This window comes from Pleurodeles waltl, chromosome 5, assembly GCF_031143425.1.
Source record: "Pleurodeles waltl isolate 20211129_DDA chromosome 5, aPleWal1.hap1.20221129, whole genome shotgun sequence".
Classification (NCBI taxonomy): domain Eukaryota; kingdom Metazoa; phylum Chordata; class Amphibia; order Caudata; family Salamandridae; genus Pleurodeles; species Pleurodeles waltl.
In genome coordinates this window covers 187790601-187810149 of record NC_090444.1, presented here as the reverse complement: position 1 = coordinate 187810149, position 19549 = coordinate 187790601, and the positions used below count along the sequence as shown (strand labels likewise).

The 19549-nt window shown below is 45.2% G+C and overlaps 1 protein-coding gene across 3 annotated transcripts in view; it reads right to left on the bottom strand.

Annotated features, from left to right (window-relative positions):
* GPATCH2 (G-patch domain containing 2) overlaps positions 1 to 19549 on the bottom strand; it is a 479275-nt gene that overhangs the window by 373199 nt on the left and 86527 nt on the right. For all 3 annotated transcript variants that reach the window (XM_069233883.1, XM_069233884.1, XM_069233885.1), the window contains exon 4: positions 13785 to 13967. In XM_069233883.1, the coding sequence (XP_069089984.1) occupies positions 13785 to 13967 (183 nt within the window). The remainder of the gene's footprint in view (positions 1 to 13784; positions 13968 to 19549) is intronic.

Here is a 19549-nt window from a genome sequence, read left to right as displayed (position 1 = left end):
ACGTTGAAAAAAAAAATCAGTGGGGTCTTAGCATTACCTCTTCAAATGAAATCAAGCCAGTTTGTAATCCAGATAGAGATGTGTCAAAATTCTCAACAAAGTTGCGGAAAAGACACTGAGGTCCCCATTTTCCAACTGTCCTTCTAAAGCAAGTGCTCTAAGTAACTTCAATGCACCAGTCAAACATACTACATCTCCTTTATTTCCTGTATATTGGAGCCGTCAGCATCAGAAGTAATTGCATGCAGAATGTCCTAATTAGGTTTTACGTTATCTAATTTTACCACATCAAGTTTCTTTTTTCACATCACCACTTTATAGATCAGTGTCTGACTTCCTTTAAAACCAACTCCAACCTTTAAAAATGTTACAGCCTATTTATTTGGCCGTGCTAAGAGATGTGAACACATTACTTCTTCACTGTAGGCCCTACAATAGATATGAGTGGTCCACCTAGTCATATTAGATTCAACATATACCAAATTTCAAATATTATGCTTTTCTGGGGCTCTCAGGTGTCTGACAGGATGGCCGGCTACTATGGTCCAAGCTTCCCAAACTTTCAATACATTAAATATGTCTCACCCCATAAGAGAAGGGTGGAGGTCCGCTCATCACTAAGATAAAGGCTGTTATGGAAAGTTACATGCCTAACTGAAAGCATCTAGACATTGCAAAAGTTACTTTCCTCAATATGCATTGCTTATATAGGTGACCTTTGCCATTTCACCTGCATGTTGTTAGAAGGCATGTCTAGGTGGGCAACTTTAACCAGTGCTTCAACTTCTCCGCATCCTTTGCTCCTCTTTTCCAAATGAGGTTGGGAGGTTTAATTGGAAAACTCCATGTTATCCCCAATGAGATTCATCCAAAAAATAATTCTATTCTACTTGACTTGCACTATATTCATTGGTACATTAGTACTAATACTGTTTAAAACACCAAAAGGAGCTCCCCGAATCCATGTCTCTTTACAAAAAAAAAAAAAAGGCATATTTTAGAAAGAAAAGCATTCAACTCTCATGACCATGGAAGCTATGTCTGTCTAATGAAGTCACAATAATGCAGCACCTCCACGAAAGTATGTACTTGTCTTACAACTGATTCTACAAGGTATATAAGGTGGCATATTGCAGAACATGCAGAAAGGACCTAGTGTGTGCCTTCTACCGAAATGACTCACTAACAAGATCTGAAGGCTATCTTTATCCAAAATTCTGTGGAATTCCAAAATCTATGTTGTGGTGCATAAATTCCTTGCCACATGACAAAGGAGTAGATGTGTTGGTGTAAAACCCTTTAGGTCCCATACAGTGAACCTTCCTGCTTTAGTCTTGATATTCCTGTGACCCACAGCCAGCTGCTCTGCAGAAAAATCTTGATAACTTTATGTCACACGTAATCAGTCTATACCTCAGAATAACCTCAGCTAAATGGTAACCATGTCAGACTGGAGATCCCTGTATGTGCTCCCTAAACTGAGTGTGCTGCTGCCTGTGCTTTTAGGAAGAAAAACAGTGAGAAAATCCCACTTTTTGAATGATCACCCTCATTTTCTACCTCCTGGTATTGTTGGCTTTTGAACTCTGCACACTGGGGCACTGCTATTCAGGTCCATGTGTATATGTGCTCCGTTCCTATGCCAGGCTCAAACTGGTTAATCCACAATTGGCATATTTAACCTCCTAGTAAGGCCATAGTATACAGTTCAGGAAAATACATCAATGGCATAGAAAAGTTAAATGTTGTTTGCAGACTGCAGCACGTTTGTGCCATCCACTAGGCTGGCAAAGTATATTTCCATTAAACAACATTAAACCTGGGGATTACAAACGATCACTGCACACTAAAAATACTGAATTTGACAAAGTTAGAGCCTGGAAAAACCAATACCTCATTGCATTGCATCTTCCTCATCCATAATATCTGTCCTTTATGACTAATTCACTAGTCACCCTCCCTGGGACTAATATAATATTCAAAGGCTAGAAAAAGCTCCCAACAGACTGCTCGGACCACCTACACCGCCAATCTGCCAACCACTTCTAACTCTCGCCATCCAAAATTACATTATTACTTTGCTTTAAATTGTCAACCCATGTGGTGTTGTCCTCTTTGATCCTTCCTTTCCACTAGTGGGCAGAGTGGAAGAAATGTTTTTTTTTTTTTTTTTTTAAATATGTATGTTTTTTTGTAAGATGTTTTAACAGAACAATTTAGCCTACATTCCCTACCTGTACTTCATGACAACGTGAGTAAAGTGGAAGGAATAACTTCTGAAGGGGGCTTGTAGTCTATCCTGCAAATACTAATTGATGTCAAACCCCAAGACTACTTACCCTAGAGTATTTTGAAAAGCAAAAATGACCTCAGTGTGTTCCCCAATTCTTTGTGTACATGTTCCAATGGGTACTTTCATAAAAAAGACAAATAGTGTCAATCTCCATCCGTAGACACCGCCTCATTTAAGATGATGGTTTAAGATTGTCCCTGCTTGGACAGAGTGCAAACTGACTGCCAACCAGAGACCCCATTTCTAACAAAATGCGTTCTTAAAAACAGCCTTTCTATTTTTTACCAAATGCAGAGTAAATAATCTTGTGGCTTGGAGATGGCAGGGGAACCCAAACAGTAATTAGATGGAACCCATAACATTCCGAAAAAAGAACACTACACCACTGAAAAATATTTGCCTTCAATTTGGGTGGAAAGTGACTGTACCTGATCTCGGTGAGATGAGGATAGATAGTGACTAATGATACTGGGATATCATCTCACACTCGGTTTAGTTTTTTTAAGGGCCTTGACAGATTAGGGAGCAAAACTGATTTTGTTGGGGATTTCAATATATTTCTTCCTATGCCTAGTATTGATCTTGCGTCCAGGTGGACAAGGGAAAATCAGAACCTTTCTGTTCCTGTTTGGTCAGTCAGAGGGGAAAATGATGATGTGGGATTCGGGAGGAAACTGGTTAGAAATTACTCTTAAAGATTGTCGACAGTCACCTACAAAGATTTTGGATATCACCATATAGATTTGGCTATTGCAGGCCCAGCTTCATAACAAGAGTTGACTTGGTCAAAGTTTAAAGGCAAAAGATGAAGGGAAGGGTCAGAACCAAAGTGATAACTACTCCAAGAGCAACAGCCATGCCTTTAACCACCATATGCATTAGGTCTCAAGAGGAGGTAAGTATCTCGGTAGGCAGATCATGGCTATACAATGCAATCTATGTTTAAAATGCAATCCGAAAAACCAACGCTTCAGGCTTCTAAAGATTGAAAGGTTAAATCTCACAGTTTGTGGTAACACAAAGTAAGGATGACTATGTTTAAGTATGGATGCAGTTTTCTAGATTACCTCGTTACAAATGCACTTTGATTACATCTGCTTCTTGACTTGGGGAACAGAGACAGAAGGGATTCTTCCTCGCCCCAGGATGTAAAACGCCATATTGAATTGGACTCTGCTCACGATTAAATGCCCATGTAAAATGTTTAATAAAAAAGGTGAGCTACATTAATTGTTAGTGCACTCACCTACCAGCAAAACCAAGCAAGCTCTGTTCAAGATCACATGGGCTGCCCGCAGAACACTGACCAGTGTTGGGTTGCAAGACACTAAGGCCTGATATCAGTTGGCTAATAGTGAAAACCCTTATAAAGTGTGGAGGAAGTGCTAAATCCATTGGCAAATCTACTGCATTTGTTTCTCTCCAGCGTATGATGAAGGAAATTGCACAGGCACAGTCTCCTCTAGCTTTTACACTTTCACAATAAATCAGAGAATTTTTAGGTATCATCCAATTTTCAATCTGTTTTTGTCTTTTTATGACAGAGAAAACGTACATTTTTTTACTCATTGCGAGAGGTCTAATTCCTTCAGTTTCAGTGTTCATTTAATAAGGCAGTACAACATCTGAACCATGTTGGGAAGATGTTGAGACAGGCTTCAAATCTTCTTAAACTTTTTTGGACAAATTTGAAATGTGGCTGCCTGGCTCTGTGGGTCCATCTTGAAAACAGAACCCTTATCACAAACTAAACCGTGAATAATTTCATGCATCAAAAATGTCTATGAATAACGTATGTTATATTAGGACATATTTTTTATCAACATATCCAGAACTTGTACTCCTGCAATCTTGTGAAGTTAAGTATTCATAAACATGTTCAGGCTTCCTATTCTTACTTCACAAATTACACACATGTACATAACTTAGGAGTTAGAAAGAGTAAATCTATACTTCAGTGATATACTTACCTTCAAGATATTAAGGCTGTCAATACTTGTGAGAAATTGAGTTGTTGGTTGAGGGAGGATGAAAACCAGCTGAAGCAAAAGCCACAATCACTTTCAGTGTTAAACTACTGAACTCCCTAAATTACTCTGTGCTTAAAATTCTGGCAGCATGACACAAAAGCAGTCATACTTAACGTAAAGGCAATATGTAAAGTATTTATGCAGCACACAAACAGCAATAGAGTGAAAACACAACAGAAGAAAAATTCCACACCAATTCAGAAAAATGGTGTAAATTGTAATATACTATTTGACACCAAAATGACAAAAATCCAATTAGTAGAACTGGCGCTGTGAATTTTTAAAGCTTCATGCGAAATCTAGCGCCTAAAAGATCAAAGTGCCAACAGCAGATATTTAGTCATAAGAGACCAGGGCAAAGTTGAAAATATGACTGACTGCGATGGAGTACAGGTCAGATACAAGAAGTAGAATGTACTTGGTCTCTGCCAACTTTCTTCTTTATAGGAATTTCAGTAGAAAATGTCAGAAAAGGAAAAGTTCAGTGGGGAAAAGCATCTGAGGAGATGTTGTCATCGGGGAGCTGTTAGTCAAAGTTGAGGTAAAGAATCCTTCTTTCGGACTAATTCTCTTTTTTTGCAAGTTGAAGATCTCCAGCGGGACGAAGCCGCAAGCTGTACCTACAAGGGCTCCACAAAGCTATATACCCCTTCTGAAAGGAGCTGCTTAACATGATTTTGCTGCTGCGGAGAAGAACATAGCAGGAGCTGCCGCTCAGTCAGGCTGACCGGTGATGCACCTTGAGTGGTTAGACGAGCAGGTTGGTCCTGGTCTTCTTTCGGTTTCAGATAACTTTTTTGCAAAAAAGATTTTAAGTCCCAAGTTTTAAATATGGGCTACCTGGGCACCTTTAGCACCCCTTTCAAGGGTCCAGGAATGGAGAGGCGGCACCTGCTGGGTAAGGGCTCCCTCAAGCTGGATCCAGGTGTGGTTTCAAGATGGTTGGAGCCTTTTCTTTCCCTGAGGCTCTGATCACGAGGCCAGCCAACTAGCCATTGGAGTCACTCTGGAAATCCTGGGTTTAAGGTGAAGTGCAGGGCTCAAGCAGCAGCGCACACCTCTCGGGTGCAAGAATAGGCTACAGGCAGTAGAGCAGTGGTTCCCAACCTGTGGTCCGGGGACCCCTGGGGGTCCGCGAAGCCTTCTCAGGGGGTCCGCGAGAGCCTAGAAAATTAAAAAATATTGCTAAATTAGATCCCCAGATTCCAGAAATGACCTAGGCAGGGGTCCCCGGATTTTTATGATGATTCAGTGGGGGGTCCCTGGGTTCCATTAATGTTAAAGTGGGGGTCCACAGTAATCAAAAGGTTGGGAACCACTGCAGTAGAGCATTCCTTCTTGGTGCAGCAAAGCAGTATTTAAGTACCCACCAGTTCACAGCAGCAGACAGTCCTTCTGCAGGTCCAGAAAGTGAAATGAAGAGTGGGTCTGAGTGTCCTTTTTTCATACCTGGTGCCTTCTTTGAATTAGGAGAAATATTTAAACAGTAAACTGAAATTCTTTACTTTTTGTGGTAACAGAACAATAGAAAAGGCACCCGGACTAAAGAAATCATTTTTCCTTCCCCAGAGGAGGCACTGGATTTTGGGACCATGGCCCTGTGGTGGGTGTACCCCAGGGCACCAACAACGCTGCTTGTGCTCAATGCTTCTCCTTGTAATTTCAGAGATCCAAGTAGGCATGATACAAGAGCAGAACACACAAGAAAGTGTGTAGAACAGGATGGGGGAACTAGCATGACGCACTCAACTCCATAAGCCTGCCACACCATCAACTTAGAGTGTGAGCGTGGGTGATCTCTGGAGAAACAGAGACATACACATTGTAAGAATTATATGCCACTGGATAAATTATCTGGGCAGCTGCAGGAGTTTTGGGCCCACCCAAAAAGCACCCAAAGACAAGGAAACAAAAAGATTTGAATACTTCACAGTGTGTGCTTGCAAAAGACAGAGGCACACATCCCCAGTACACTACATCTTCTAGAAGCAGAAAGCAAGAGCCCAGGAAAGGCAGGACACCCACAAGAAACCAGCCACCAGGGTCTGAGGTTGGAAGCACCAGAACCGTTGGCCTCTCTTTTTGTCAAAAAAGGCACAGGAGAACAAAGTAAATGTGTTGTCAAGTTCACTAAAATGAGATATCATATTTTGACAAAGACCGTAAGTTTGGTTGAATGCATTGCATAATCTGAATGTTGCTCATGACATGTTAAAGCCAATTAGTTTATGTTTTGTGATAGGAAGTATTAAAGGTTTTAAGCCTTTTCTAATTTTCTGTGATTACCTTAACAAAGCCGGTAGGCATGCCTTTGGAATAATGAAAAGCCATAAATGTTTGCCATAGACCTATAGGAGATAATTGCTGTTATTAAGGTGGTGATGTGGCAAATTGTCACATGGCACCTCACAGATAATTAGAACCCCTTGAACTGGATATCTCACAGTAATTAGCTATCACACTGTATTACCCAAGGCTGAGATTCCTTAAAATGACATGCTCATGGCCCCTATAGATTATAATGTCAAGGAGCTTGCCCTTTTCCTTCTGATCTGAACGGAAGAAGTCAAAATGGTCTAAATCAAATATCAGTTCAGCACTCTATGTGCAACTGTGGCTTTTCAACAGGAGCCCACCTAGCATGGCACTACATCTTGATAGGGATTCAAAATACTGCAAAATAACAGAGAGTTATGGTGGTGAGATGCCATTTCCTCTAAGGAGCATTTCTTCATTATTTTAAAGAGAACAAGACCTGGTCTGCTGTGATATGGGTTTGCTGGTGGACGTTTCAAGATAATATTAGCAGAGGTTGCAGTAGGAAATGATGGGCAACACTTTAGAATGTAGCCAAAGTTTGGCTTTGAGGCTATGTAGAACAGGTGATTGAGGCCCACAATGGGTACTGTTCTAGCTCCTGAAGGCTTCAATAAAATTGTTTATGCAGACAGCCATCCCTGTTCCCGCAAAAAAGACAAAACCCCAACATTGAGAATAGTCATCAAGATATAGTCAAGGATGGTGCTGACTTTTTGTTAGTATGAACCCGATAAGTGAGTAGTGCAACTTACTTAAACTCAGTATTGGCTTTTCTGGTAGAGACTTTAACCACAGATTCATTACTTTGTGCATATGAGCATGCGCCAGACTGGATGCGGAAACTTGTATAGCAATTCCCATGCACAATGATAGGTGGTGTTGTAAGGCTGTGTGTCGGGTCTGCCCCCGCCCCTGACAGGACATTGGAGCCAGTATATCTGCATCCCCTCTGTGCTGATGTCAGTTTCCTTCTGATCTTCATACACGCCCATGGATGCAGAGCCAAAGAAATCAGAATATGGCAGTATGCAGACTTTCAGATTTGTATCTTGTTAATGGACTATATGAGCGCATTGCACAGAATGAGGAGGAGGGTGGTCGGTGAGAAATATGCGGTTAGACAGAGCTTCTACCAGAAAAGGGGTTAACAAAGATAAGTAACTTGGTCTTCTGATAGAAACTTCTAACCGCAGCTTACTCAGCTTGTAAATAGAAATCAAAGCAGTTCACCTTCTGTGGAACAGGGCAAACCAGGAAATACTGTAGGACAGACTGGGTGAAGTGCCCATCCTGTTGGGCCATGTTATCCAAGCAGTAATGTTTTGTGAACATGTGAAGTGTCGCACACGTGGCAGCCTGCAAATATCCAGAAATGGCACACTGCATGACAGTACAGTGGTAGCAGCCTTCACTCTGGTAAAATGAGTATCCAAGCCTTTTGGGGGTTGCTTCTTGGTTAGCCCACAGCAGGTCTTAACACCTAACAAAATCCATCTGTAAATGGTCCTCTTTTGCTCTGCTTTGCCTTTCTTAGCCCCACAGAAACTGATGAAAAGTTAGTCGTCTTGTCAGTACTCCGTGGTTTGGTCCACAGAGAAGATAAGCATCCTCTTTGGGTCAAGGCAATGGAAAGACATGACTACTTTAGGCAGGAGTGCCACTTTTGTCCAGAGGACCAATTTACCCGGAAAGAAGGATATGTATGGTGGAACTACTGAGAATGCCTGGAGTTTAGTCACCCATCTGACCTATATTACAGTGAAGAAAAATGCTGTTTTGATGATAAGCAGGCGAAGAGGACAACTGTGCATCTGTTCAAAGGGCGTGCATATTAAGTAAGCGAATACCAAATCAAGTTCCCACTGTGGCGAGACAAAAGTGTTGATAGAAGCATGTGAACGAGCCCCTTGAGAAAATGCATCACAACACATGACTAGAAGAGGAATGACTGATTGGGTAAATGTAAGAAGGCTGAAAGGCAACCTTGAACTGTTACCACAACAAGGCTTTGCTGGGCTAAGGACAAACAAAATAAGAGAACTTCTGATACCTGTGCATTTAGGCCTAGGTTGTGTTGGGAGGAACACCAGACAACAAACTTCTCCCAGCGCCCTGAATAAATAGATTTGGTACACGGATGTCTGGCTGCCAAGATAACACCAATCACCTTGGGAGGAAGGCCAAAGGCTGTCAACTGTCACTGCTCAGTCTCCATGCATGAACCTGTAGGTTGTGCAAGCTCGTTGGGGGACTCAATTTCCAGGTACCGCTCTCCTTGTTTGGTCCCTAGACACTAGGGTGACCTGAGCCTGGTCTTTTCTGATCTTTTTCAGCACTATGGGAAGGATAAGGAGGGGCGGAAACGGACACAGGAATCCAGACACCCAATGCTGGTGGAAGGTGTCTCATAGAAAGGATTTGCAAAGCACATGAGTGTGGACATTGCACATTCTCTGCAGTGGCGAATAGATTGAGGAATGGGGCTCCCCAATCCAGGAAGATGCCCTGTGCCATTTGTGACACTCTAGGCAACAGTGGCTGAGTTTGTCTGCCCTGGTATTTAAGGTTACCCCCAGGTACTGTGAAATCATAGAAATGTCCTGAGCATTCAGTCACTTCCAGAGATGCAAACCATAAGACCATGCCGCCTTGTTTGACGAAATACCACATGGCTGATGTGTTGTCGGTCAGAATCTGCACCCATTCTCCTTTGATGGTTGGAAAGAATGATTTTAGTTCCAAGCAAATCGCAGGCAACTCCAACAAGTTGATGTGGAGTCGAGCCTCTGTCAGAGAACAGAATCTCCTAATCTCCACCTCTCTGAGATGAACTCACCAGCTTAGCAATGATGCATCTGTTAGCTTTAGGAGAGGTAGGAAGAGGGTCTGCTGCCCGTCCACTTGTAATCGAGCAGCCACCATTTCAGCCTTTTTGCAGCCTTCTTTGACACATGGATGGAGTCTGACAGGTCCCTTGGTGCTGAGCCCACTTAAACTTCAGATCCCACTGCAGAGCCCAATGTGCCACCTTTCATAGCCCACAAGCAGGATGCAGAAAGCAAAGAGAATGCTGTGGGGCCGCCACAATGGCGAGACGAATTAGTGCCAAAGGCAAGTCTGTCTGCACCCGTCCACGCCTAGACCACACACAGCACCACGAACCCTGGTCCGACTGACCATTACAGATACACCACCAAAGACCTCAACTTGCTCAACCCTAGCCACCACTACTGCTGCTTCCCCTTCGCACCTTTCACAACACTAGGAGCCTTCACCTTCTCACACTGTCATTTCATCTCTGACAACGTACCTAAGCACACCACCCCCACCCAGGCCTTAAGACGCACTACACTCCCACCAATTTGCTTGCATGCTTCTCAACACATAGCAAAAACTCATTGAGATCTGGGACCTCATCGAAAAACACGTGCCTCAGACATCCTCTTCCTCACTGAAGCCTGACTCAACCCAATGTTGCCACCCATCATCAACACAGTCATCCCGACGGGCAAGAAGATAGCACGCCAAGACAGACCCCACAAGCCAGGAGGCGGTCTCGCTATCATCCACAAGGACACGATTCACTGCACCTCATCTGGAGACAACAATACACGATTCATGGAACACATGAACTCCAAACAAACAGAAAAATCACTATTAGAGGACCCCTTGCATACAAATCTCCCACCCAAATTATGCACCACTTTCTACAACCTCATCACAGACTTCGTGGCACTCTCGCCATCAGCTCAAATGACTTCTTTCTCATCGGCAACTTACATTTTCACCTCAAAGACCCAATGGACCCAAACTCTGCAGCTGTGCTCAAACTCCTCGACAACATCGGATTAGCTCAGCTCATCCAGGGCCTAATGCTCGAAGCATGACACACCCTGCCCCCCATATTCACCTCCAATGACAAGATCAAATTCAGCCATATCACCCCGCTCCCATGGACAGAACACTCCAGCATTCACTTCCTCATCAGCATACCACCAGCCAATACTATGAATACACCAAGCACCACCAAGCTGGAATAAAATAATCGAAGCACCCTGGACTAACATTCTGTGGACCAGCCAACCAATCCCCACCTACAATTTACACAACAACATAACTTTCGGTGCATGGATATCATACTGCACTGAAGCCTGCCCACCCACCCCTCAAACATACCAAAAAGTGGAGAACCAATAAGCAAGCCAGTTGGTACACCAACGATTTGAGAAAGTCTAAACATTATTGCAAATGACTGGAAAGGAAATGCAGAACCTGCCTTGACACCACCACCAGAAACACTCACAAGGCTGCGCTCAGAAGTCACAACCACCAAATCAGAGAAACAAGAAAAAAAGCCCTGGCACTGAGGATAGAAACCAGTTCCAACAACTGCAAGAAGCTTTTCAACATCGTCCAAGAATTCTCCAACCCCACAGCCGCAACCAACACCATCACTCCATGCAGCAAAAAAATCACAATAATCTACAGCAACTTCAACCCCCAGCCCAACCAAAAAGACATCATCAACTAACTATCCGCCACCTCAAGCAATGACAATCACCTAACTGGTCGGACACCACTCATTAGCGAGAACACTGCCCAATCATGAAATCCACCTACCCATGAGCCCCCACAAATCCATGCCCTCACCAAATCTACAACTTAGGAGGATCCACGATCAGCTCTATGCTCACATCCATCATGTTCACATCCATTAAATGTACAACCTTCCCAGTCAACTGGAAGCATTCAGATGTCAATTCTCTCCTGAAGAAACCACTGGCACACTCAGCAACTACTGACCCTCTCACTAGTATCTTTCCCTGCCAAAGTAATTGCGAAGGCGATCAACAAACAACTCTCTAGACAACTAGAACATTACCAACTACTGGACAGCACACAATCAGGTGTCCGCAGCATAAACACAGCACAGAAACCATGCTCATTGCAGCCACTGATAACATCTTAACCAAGCTTGACCACGGACACGCAGCAGATCTTATCCTGCCCGATCTCTCCACAGCTTTCAACACTGTCTATCACTAAATCCTCATCTCAAGGCTACACCACATTAGTTCTAAAGTGGATAATCTCCTTCTTCACAGGCAGAACACAAAGAGACAGGCTCCCACCCTACACCTCAGAACCTAAGAACTCATCTGTGGAGTACCACAAGGATCACCTTGAAGCCCATAATTCTTCAACATCTACATTGCACCCCTCACAGCATCAACAAGTCATCGTGGACTATAAACTCACCATGGCACCTCAAGTAAAAGCTGTCAATACATCTTGCGTCCTCATCCTATGAATGCCACATAAGATCTTCAAGTGTCCACCCCAGACGCACCATCACACAAGCCCTCAACATAAGCAGGCTCGACTACAGCAACGCACTCTACGCTCTAATCCCAACCCACCTCACACAGACTCCAGACCATTCAGAATGCTGGTGCCATATTGACGACCTCCGTCACCATACCCATATCTTACCTTACCTCAGAGAGCTCCTCTGGCTCCTCATCCAGAAACGCTGCCAACTCAAGCTTCTCACCCACACCTTCAAGGCCCTCCAACAACATTGGACCTGCCTACCTCAACCACTGCCTTCACTTCTGCCTGTCCCCAGACAACTGTGACCTACATCCCTCTCTCTTGCACATATTCCCCACATTCACAGAAGCATAGCTGAAGGTCGCACTCGCACTCAGTCAAGGGTTGATACATGGTTATCATAGCCCAAATGTCTTGGGTTGAAGTGGAGGGATGGCTCAGAAAAGCAACGTATCCAGGATGGCTCAAGTGAAGTGGAGAAGTTGAGAATGAATCAGGATTGACTTCGGCAAGTGATGGAAAAACCTAATGTTGTTAACAAATTGGCTATGGAGGCGGCTTATGACTGCTAGACAAAAAAGCCTGACATTGAGTGTGGTGCTGAGAATGGAATCGGGGTGGCACCAGGGCCGGCAGTGCAGACGCTAGAGACAGGATCGACCATCATGACACACAGTCGGCCTTGGGGAAGGATCGTCGACCGTAACTTGGCTGTTGGCCCCCTCAGATCCATGGGGTCCCGAGGCACTCCACAGGGATCCAGTGCAACAACAAAAATCCCTTCCATGGCTACCCTTAGTTCCTGCCAAGATGTCGCTATCTGTTTCGGAACAGGCCAAATCAAGACTACAGTCAGAATCAGCTTTGTGTAGGGGAAGATCTCTGAGGCCTAGTGGTGCCTTGAGCATGGCACGACTCCAAGTGTGTGGCACAACGAGGGTGGGCCACACTTAGACGTTATTTGTGTGACTTTGCACACAGACACAACACTGAGTTGTATTTGGAGCTGAGGCACTACAGCTGTCAGTTACAGGCACAACACGTTTATAATCTGTAGTCTTAGGTGACATTGCCTCCACACTATTTAGGGAGAAATATCTGACTAAATGACAGGATTCACAGGTGTGCACAGAAAGGAACTGATGTCTGCGCACAGAGGTGGCGCAGATATAGTGGCCCTGACGTCATGCCCTGGGTGGGACAGACCTGATGCAGAGCCACACAATATCACATGCCAATGCGTAAGGGAATTGCTACTTAGGTTACTGGATCCAGTCTGGCACCTGCAAAAATTCAGAAGGTGGGAAATCTGTGGTTTAGAAGCATTTATCAGAACACTAGTGCTTTCAATAGCATTAAACAAAGACATATTAGAAGCATGCAGTTAGGATATGATCTACCCCATGGTGAAAATAACAAATCAATATACTTACAATACAAACACAGCCCTACAAGGATAACACAGATTCAATTCCCAAACAAATACAATCATAGCTAGGGTGTCAAATGTTTTATGAAAATAATTTAGCTTTCCTCAGAGCAAGAGGAAAAGTACCACATTGTGTAACTTGAGGAAAAGTACAGTTAGAGGTCTTAGTTTAATGGTCACCACAGAGCTTTCAATTTGTTAGACAAATAGGTAAATTTTGTGGCTTCAGAATTGTGGAGTCCCCAGCACCCACAAAGGTGGCTAATTCCAGATACTATTCTTGAACTTTGTGGGTAAGATTGAAGCAAAACTGTCTTCCTTTTCAACAGGTAACCAAAACCCACGTCATGTGGTGAACAGGGAGAAGGGCCATACTAACCTCTTTGGGCTGAATGTGACATGAGAGGAAAAGAGCCACTTAGGATGCTTTCGAAGACTGGGTCCGGCAGCTCCTTCTCCAGCTCTGTAGGGTCCTCTTGGTCCCACCACGGAATGACCCCTGCAATGCCACAAGCACCCCCAGATTCACTCTCATAGAACCAGTCGCTTTGTTCGTCGTCACCTGTAGCAGACAATATGACAGGATTAAGATGAGAAAGTACAAACAGATACAACCTTCAAAGTCGAAAGAGATAAAACCTTCAAATGACAGACCGCTGCTGTTAAAGTGAATGTACAAACAAGGGCAGATTTATAAGGTAACAGCTATGCATACAAACAGGTCTTCACTCCAACCCTCATTCACATCCTGACTCAAGATTACAAAGGATCAGCAATTAATACAGCTTCAGCTGCTTGCCTGAGAAGGTGAATAAGGAAAAATAAAACCTTGGACAGTATCACAGTCCTGTTTTTAGCACTGCACAGACACAAAAAGGGTTCATGCATTTATTTCTTCCAAAACTGCGTTGTCTATAACAAATACAATATTGTCAAATAACTCAGAAAATCTGTGAGTTAGTGCATGGGCTGCAACCAACAAAGCATACTCGGGGGTATAATAGCTGTAGTGTCCTGATAGACACGTGCATTTCTGCATGTAGTATTTTGCAGCCACTTCCAGAGGGCTGGACTTTACACCCACACCCATCCAACACAAGCGTCACAGGTAGGGTGATCCTGCCAATAAAGGGGCCCTAGTGCATGTGCTCGAGGCCAGTTCAGTAAACATGAATACTGGTGTCGGTGTCATCATTCCAAGTAGCATGTGGCCTTAGGGCCCAGAACACAACATTGGTGAAGAGGCGGGTCGATCCCCAGTCACCCGAGAGCTGCCCAGCCTGGAGTCACGAGTGCTGCCAACACCGCAACACGGAGAAGACACCTAGTCCTTGGACAGGACCGGACCTTTGAAAGGTCTGCACAAAAGGAAGACATGTGAACGGACGCCACGTCACGTCAAATAAGAAGAGTGCGGCGCAATGCCATGCCATGAAGAAGCAAGGAAAGTGAAGAGAGAAGATCGTGTGGCAACACCTGTCACACTGAAACACCTGGCAACCACAGAAGTAAAATAGCGCAAGATCACAGGATGAAGAAATTGAGGACTCGTGCCACTATAGAAGAGAGCACCTACAGACAAGCCAGCCACCAGGGGGTGCAGCGATGCCACTAGAGACAGCTCAGCGCGAGTACCAAACTTAAGCCGCCTGCATGAGCAAACCACATACATCCCTGCCAGCAACCACACATGCCGACAGAGAAGAACTGCCCCAACTAAACGACCAGCCACATGGCGGCAAAGTCCCTCCAATCACCCTCACTCCAGCAACATCAACACCAGTCATTGAATTGCAAACACCATCATTGCCAGGTGCATCACCTTATCTGACAAAGGAGTAGTTCAACACCAAGGTGGAACATCGCCTCTGCAAAACGTCAAGAGACCAACAATTCACTCCTGGCAACGTATGAGACCAATTGCCCAGAGACTATCTGAGAGCCCACCAACACCTGGTTCCTGTTGGCAAGCGCACTCTCCATGCATCATCCACCCTTGCGGCTGCACGGATGACTGGGCCGTGGATCCTGTTGGAGAGCCTGCAGTGGCCCGCAGATGGCCCACACGTAGCACAGTACAGTCCACACCAGTCCTGTGGCGACCAATCGAAAGGGCCTCAAGGACATTCCTGAGGGAGTAATCCATCTGGAAGCTGCTCCACCAACAGAGTACAAGGAAGCACCGGAGCGTCAGAGGAGGGCATCATTTCACTGCAGATATCTTCCCAGCCTTTGTGGGATTATGCCTTCATGAATCCAAGATGTCTCAAAAAATACCTCTACAGTGGACTCCACTAACACTCCTGATTCACTAAGTTTGAACTGGTTACACCAACCGCATCACTGCAATAGCATGCAAGACTGACCAACAGTGCGTGAATGGACATTGAACCAACCAACCAGCTGTCACCGAATCCAGACTCCATCCACACAGCATGCCCAGCAGCTAGTTAAATCAGGGATGCGTGCGGAGATGCCCGGGTGTTTCCAGTTGCCCCTGTCCAATGCCATTCTGCAGACTGCCTCTGGAAGCTGAGAGGCTTAGGTGGTGTTTTATGGGTTTTTCTGTTTTATTGTTACAGGTTAGAGTTATTCCATTTTCACTAACGTTTGGGAGGAATGTAGTGTCCTGCTAGACACAAGTGCATTTCTGCACGTAGTATTTTGCCAGCCACTCGCAGAGGGCTGGACTTTACACCCATCTCACACCTATCCAACAAAGGCGTCACGACCATGACCCTGCCAATAAAGAGGCCCGAGTGCATGTGCTTGAGGCTAGTTCAGTAACCATGCATACTGGTGTCGGTGTCATCATTCCGAGTAGCATGTGGGCCTAGGGCGCAGAATATAACAAAAGCCTTTCTGTGCATCCGAGCTGTGCTGGTTGCAGTTCATACGTTAACTGATTATCCATATTAAAGTACAGTGTTTACAGCACAACTTTGGAAAATTCGCATTCATTTCTGTACTGCGCAGTGCTACAACATGAACATGGGGGACCCTTTTTATTCAATGGAGTATTTTCCGGTCTTTCCCCAGTTACACGAGGTTAACTCCATTAGGCTCTGGGAGGCTTCAGGAAAGATAGCGAGGGAGAGGGAGGGAAGGAAGGTAGAAAGAAAGCGACCGGAGAGGGTGATGAGAGAGAGTGAACAGTGAGAGTTAAAGGACAAAGAGAAAATGAAGAGAAAGAGACTGCGCGCATTGAGACGAACGGCGCGAGAATGGTTTGAGCATTTTTGCCAGGGCAGCTTTTGGTTCCCCCAGCCCGGCATTATTTGTGCAGCTTAGTTTGGGAGAAAAGCAGTCCAATTAGACCGTCTGTAGTGGTGCTCTTGTCGGAATTGTGCTGTCGCGGCGCACGGTAAAACATTGCACTCCGGTGTACTACAAACTGCACGGGCGTTATTACAGCACCCGTTTTTCTCAAGCTCCAGACTGAGTCACTAAGCATTTTGTTTTATTATCTGTTTAGCTAAATCAAACTGCATCGGTGAAGATGTAAATATCTGAAAGTCAAGGATTATAAAAAAGTTAAACGTAAAGTTAATATCTGCGTCCTCACACTTAATTCAGACAACAAACGGCTTTTATATAAAAGAACAACGCAAAAACAGGATCAATAAAATGTATACATGGCAACTAAATGGTTATTTTGTTGATAATTTGCAGAGGAAGGTGAGAAATTAGGGAAAAAATAATTAGAACATTGGCGTGGAATGACCTGGCTCCAGGGACCATCCGCCTTAGCGTTACCATAATAATCAGGTTAATCCTTTGTCACAACTCCATTGGATTAAACATTAAAAGAGTTACAGTACTTTGAGGGTTAATTAAAAAAAAAAACTGCCAGCTAGGCCCTGCTCTCCTGCAGAGGATTACAAAAAGTAGTAAACTGAGAAAACTGCACTTTGCAGTGGATAGTCGTGTATAATTAGCTTAATTTCATGATTTGTAGGGAGCGTAAAAAGGAAAACAATCAGGAACAGATGCGACTAAATGAAATTAATCTTATTAAATTAATTAGGTAATAGTTTTGAAAAAGCTAAATTGGAATCAAAAGTGACAGTGGCGTAGGATGCACGGTAGAGTAGTTCGCACTCTGTTTACTAAGGCGGTTTGCACATTCATGCAACATTTATGGCTTAAAGGATGAGTGTTTTTTGTCATTTTAGGTCTGAGTGGCATACAGCTAAGACAAGCGCTGACAAAAAAACTTGACAGACCTGCATTTTAATTATTATTATTATTGTTATTTTTTACAAGCATATGGAATTGCTGAGCTGCAAATCTCTGCAATAAATAAACAACTACATAAATACATTACATAAATAACTCGGAAAAGCCAAAAAAAGCAAGCAATTCAAACCGCATTTTACTAGTAAAAATACATTTAAAATGCTCATGGGGAACTGCTGGGCCCTCCTAAAAAAAATATAGAAAATTGCCCCTCCAGCCCTGGCACTGAAGTACACTACTTTTTAGGTAGATTAACCAACCAACCATAGGCAGGACTAGGCACGCATACCAGTTCAGCACCAGGATACCCTCACAGGTGCTCGTGTGCCTTACAAATACATATAACACCTGCGACAGAACAAGGAAACCTGCTACAACCGCAACAAACCACCTCCACTGCATACTCCTCAACACACGTTCCGCATGCAAGCACGCCATCGAGCTCTGGGACCTGCTCGACACCACCGCCCCAGACGTAGCCTTCCTGACCGAAACCTGGTGGAACGACTCCTCAGCACCTGACATCGCCATAGCCATCCTGGACAGCTACAAGATCACCAGAAGAGATCGCCCCAACGGAATCGGAGGAGGAATAGCTATCGCCCACAAATCCACCCTCAAAATCCACACCCACACGGACGACACTCTCAAGACCGCCGAACACCTACACTTCCGGATCCACACTGACCCCAACACCACCCTCTGGGGAACGCTCCTCTACTGACCCCCAGGACCACGAGCACCCTTCAGCAACTCCATCGCCGACCTCACAAGCACCCACGCGCTCACCTCTACGGACTACATCCTCCTTGGAGACCTCAATTTCCACTTGGAGAACAACAACAATGCCAACACCACATCCCTGATCGACAACCTCTCCAACCTCGGTCTCAGACAACTGGTCAACACACCCACCCACATCGTCGGCCACACGCTCGATCCGATCTTCTCCGCAAGCAACCACGTCACCTTTAGCCACACCACCGAACTCCACTGGACCGACCACCACTGCATCCACTTCACATTCAAGAAGCACATCGAACACCACCGCACCCAACCACCACCCCACCGCCGCTGGAGCAAAGTCACCGAAGACCAACTGACCAGCACCCTCGCCCAGAACCCGCCCACCGACGCCACCGACCCAGACACCGCCGCCCTCAACCTACGACAGTGGATCAACGATTGCGCCAACACCCTCGCACCACTCAAGAGGTCCACCGACAACCAAGGAAAGAAAAAAGCCGCCTGGTTCACTGACGAACTCCTCACCTCCAAACGCACCTGCCAGAAACTAAAGAAGAAATGGCTCCTCGAACACACACCCGACAGCCTGGCAGCCCACAAGGAGGCCACCCGCAAGCACCACCAGCTAATCCGACTCGCCAAACGTTCCCACTTCACAGAACGCCTGAACAACAACGCACACAACAGCAAAGAACTCTTCTGCATTGTGAAAGAGCTCTCCAACCCCAGCGCCAACGTCAACGACATCCCACCATCCCAAGAACTTTGCGACGCCCTGTCCACCTTCTTCTATCAGAAGATCACCGACATCCACGACAGCCTCAACACCACGCCTCCGCCAGACCCCACCCTGACAAGTCCACCTGCACCAACCGCGTCACCGCCTGGACCCACGTAGACGACGCTGAAACTTGCAAGATCATGAACTCCATCCACTCAGGATCCCCTTCAGACCCATGCCCCCACCACGTCTACAACAAAGCCGACTCTACCATCGCCCCCCAACTTCGAAAGGTCATCAACTTATCCTTCGAAACCGCGACTCTCCCGGACAGCTGGAAGCACGCCGAAATCCACGCCCTCCTCAAGAAACCCAAGGCAGACCCCAACGACCTCAAAAACTTCCGCCCGATCTCCCTCCTCCCCTTCCCAGCAAAG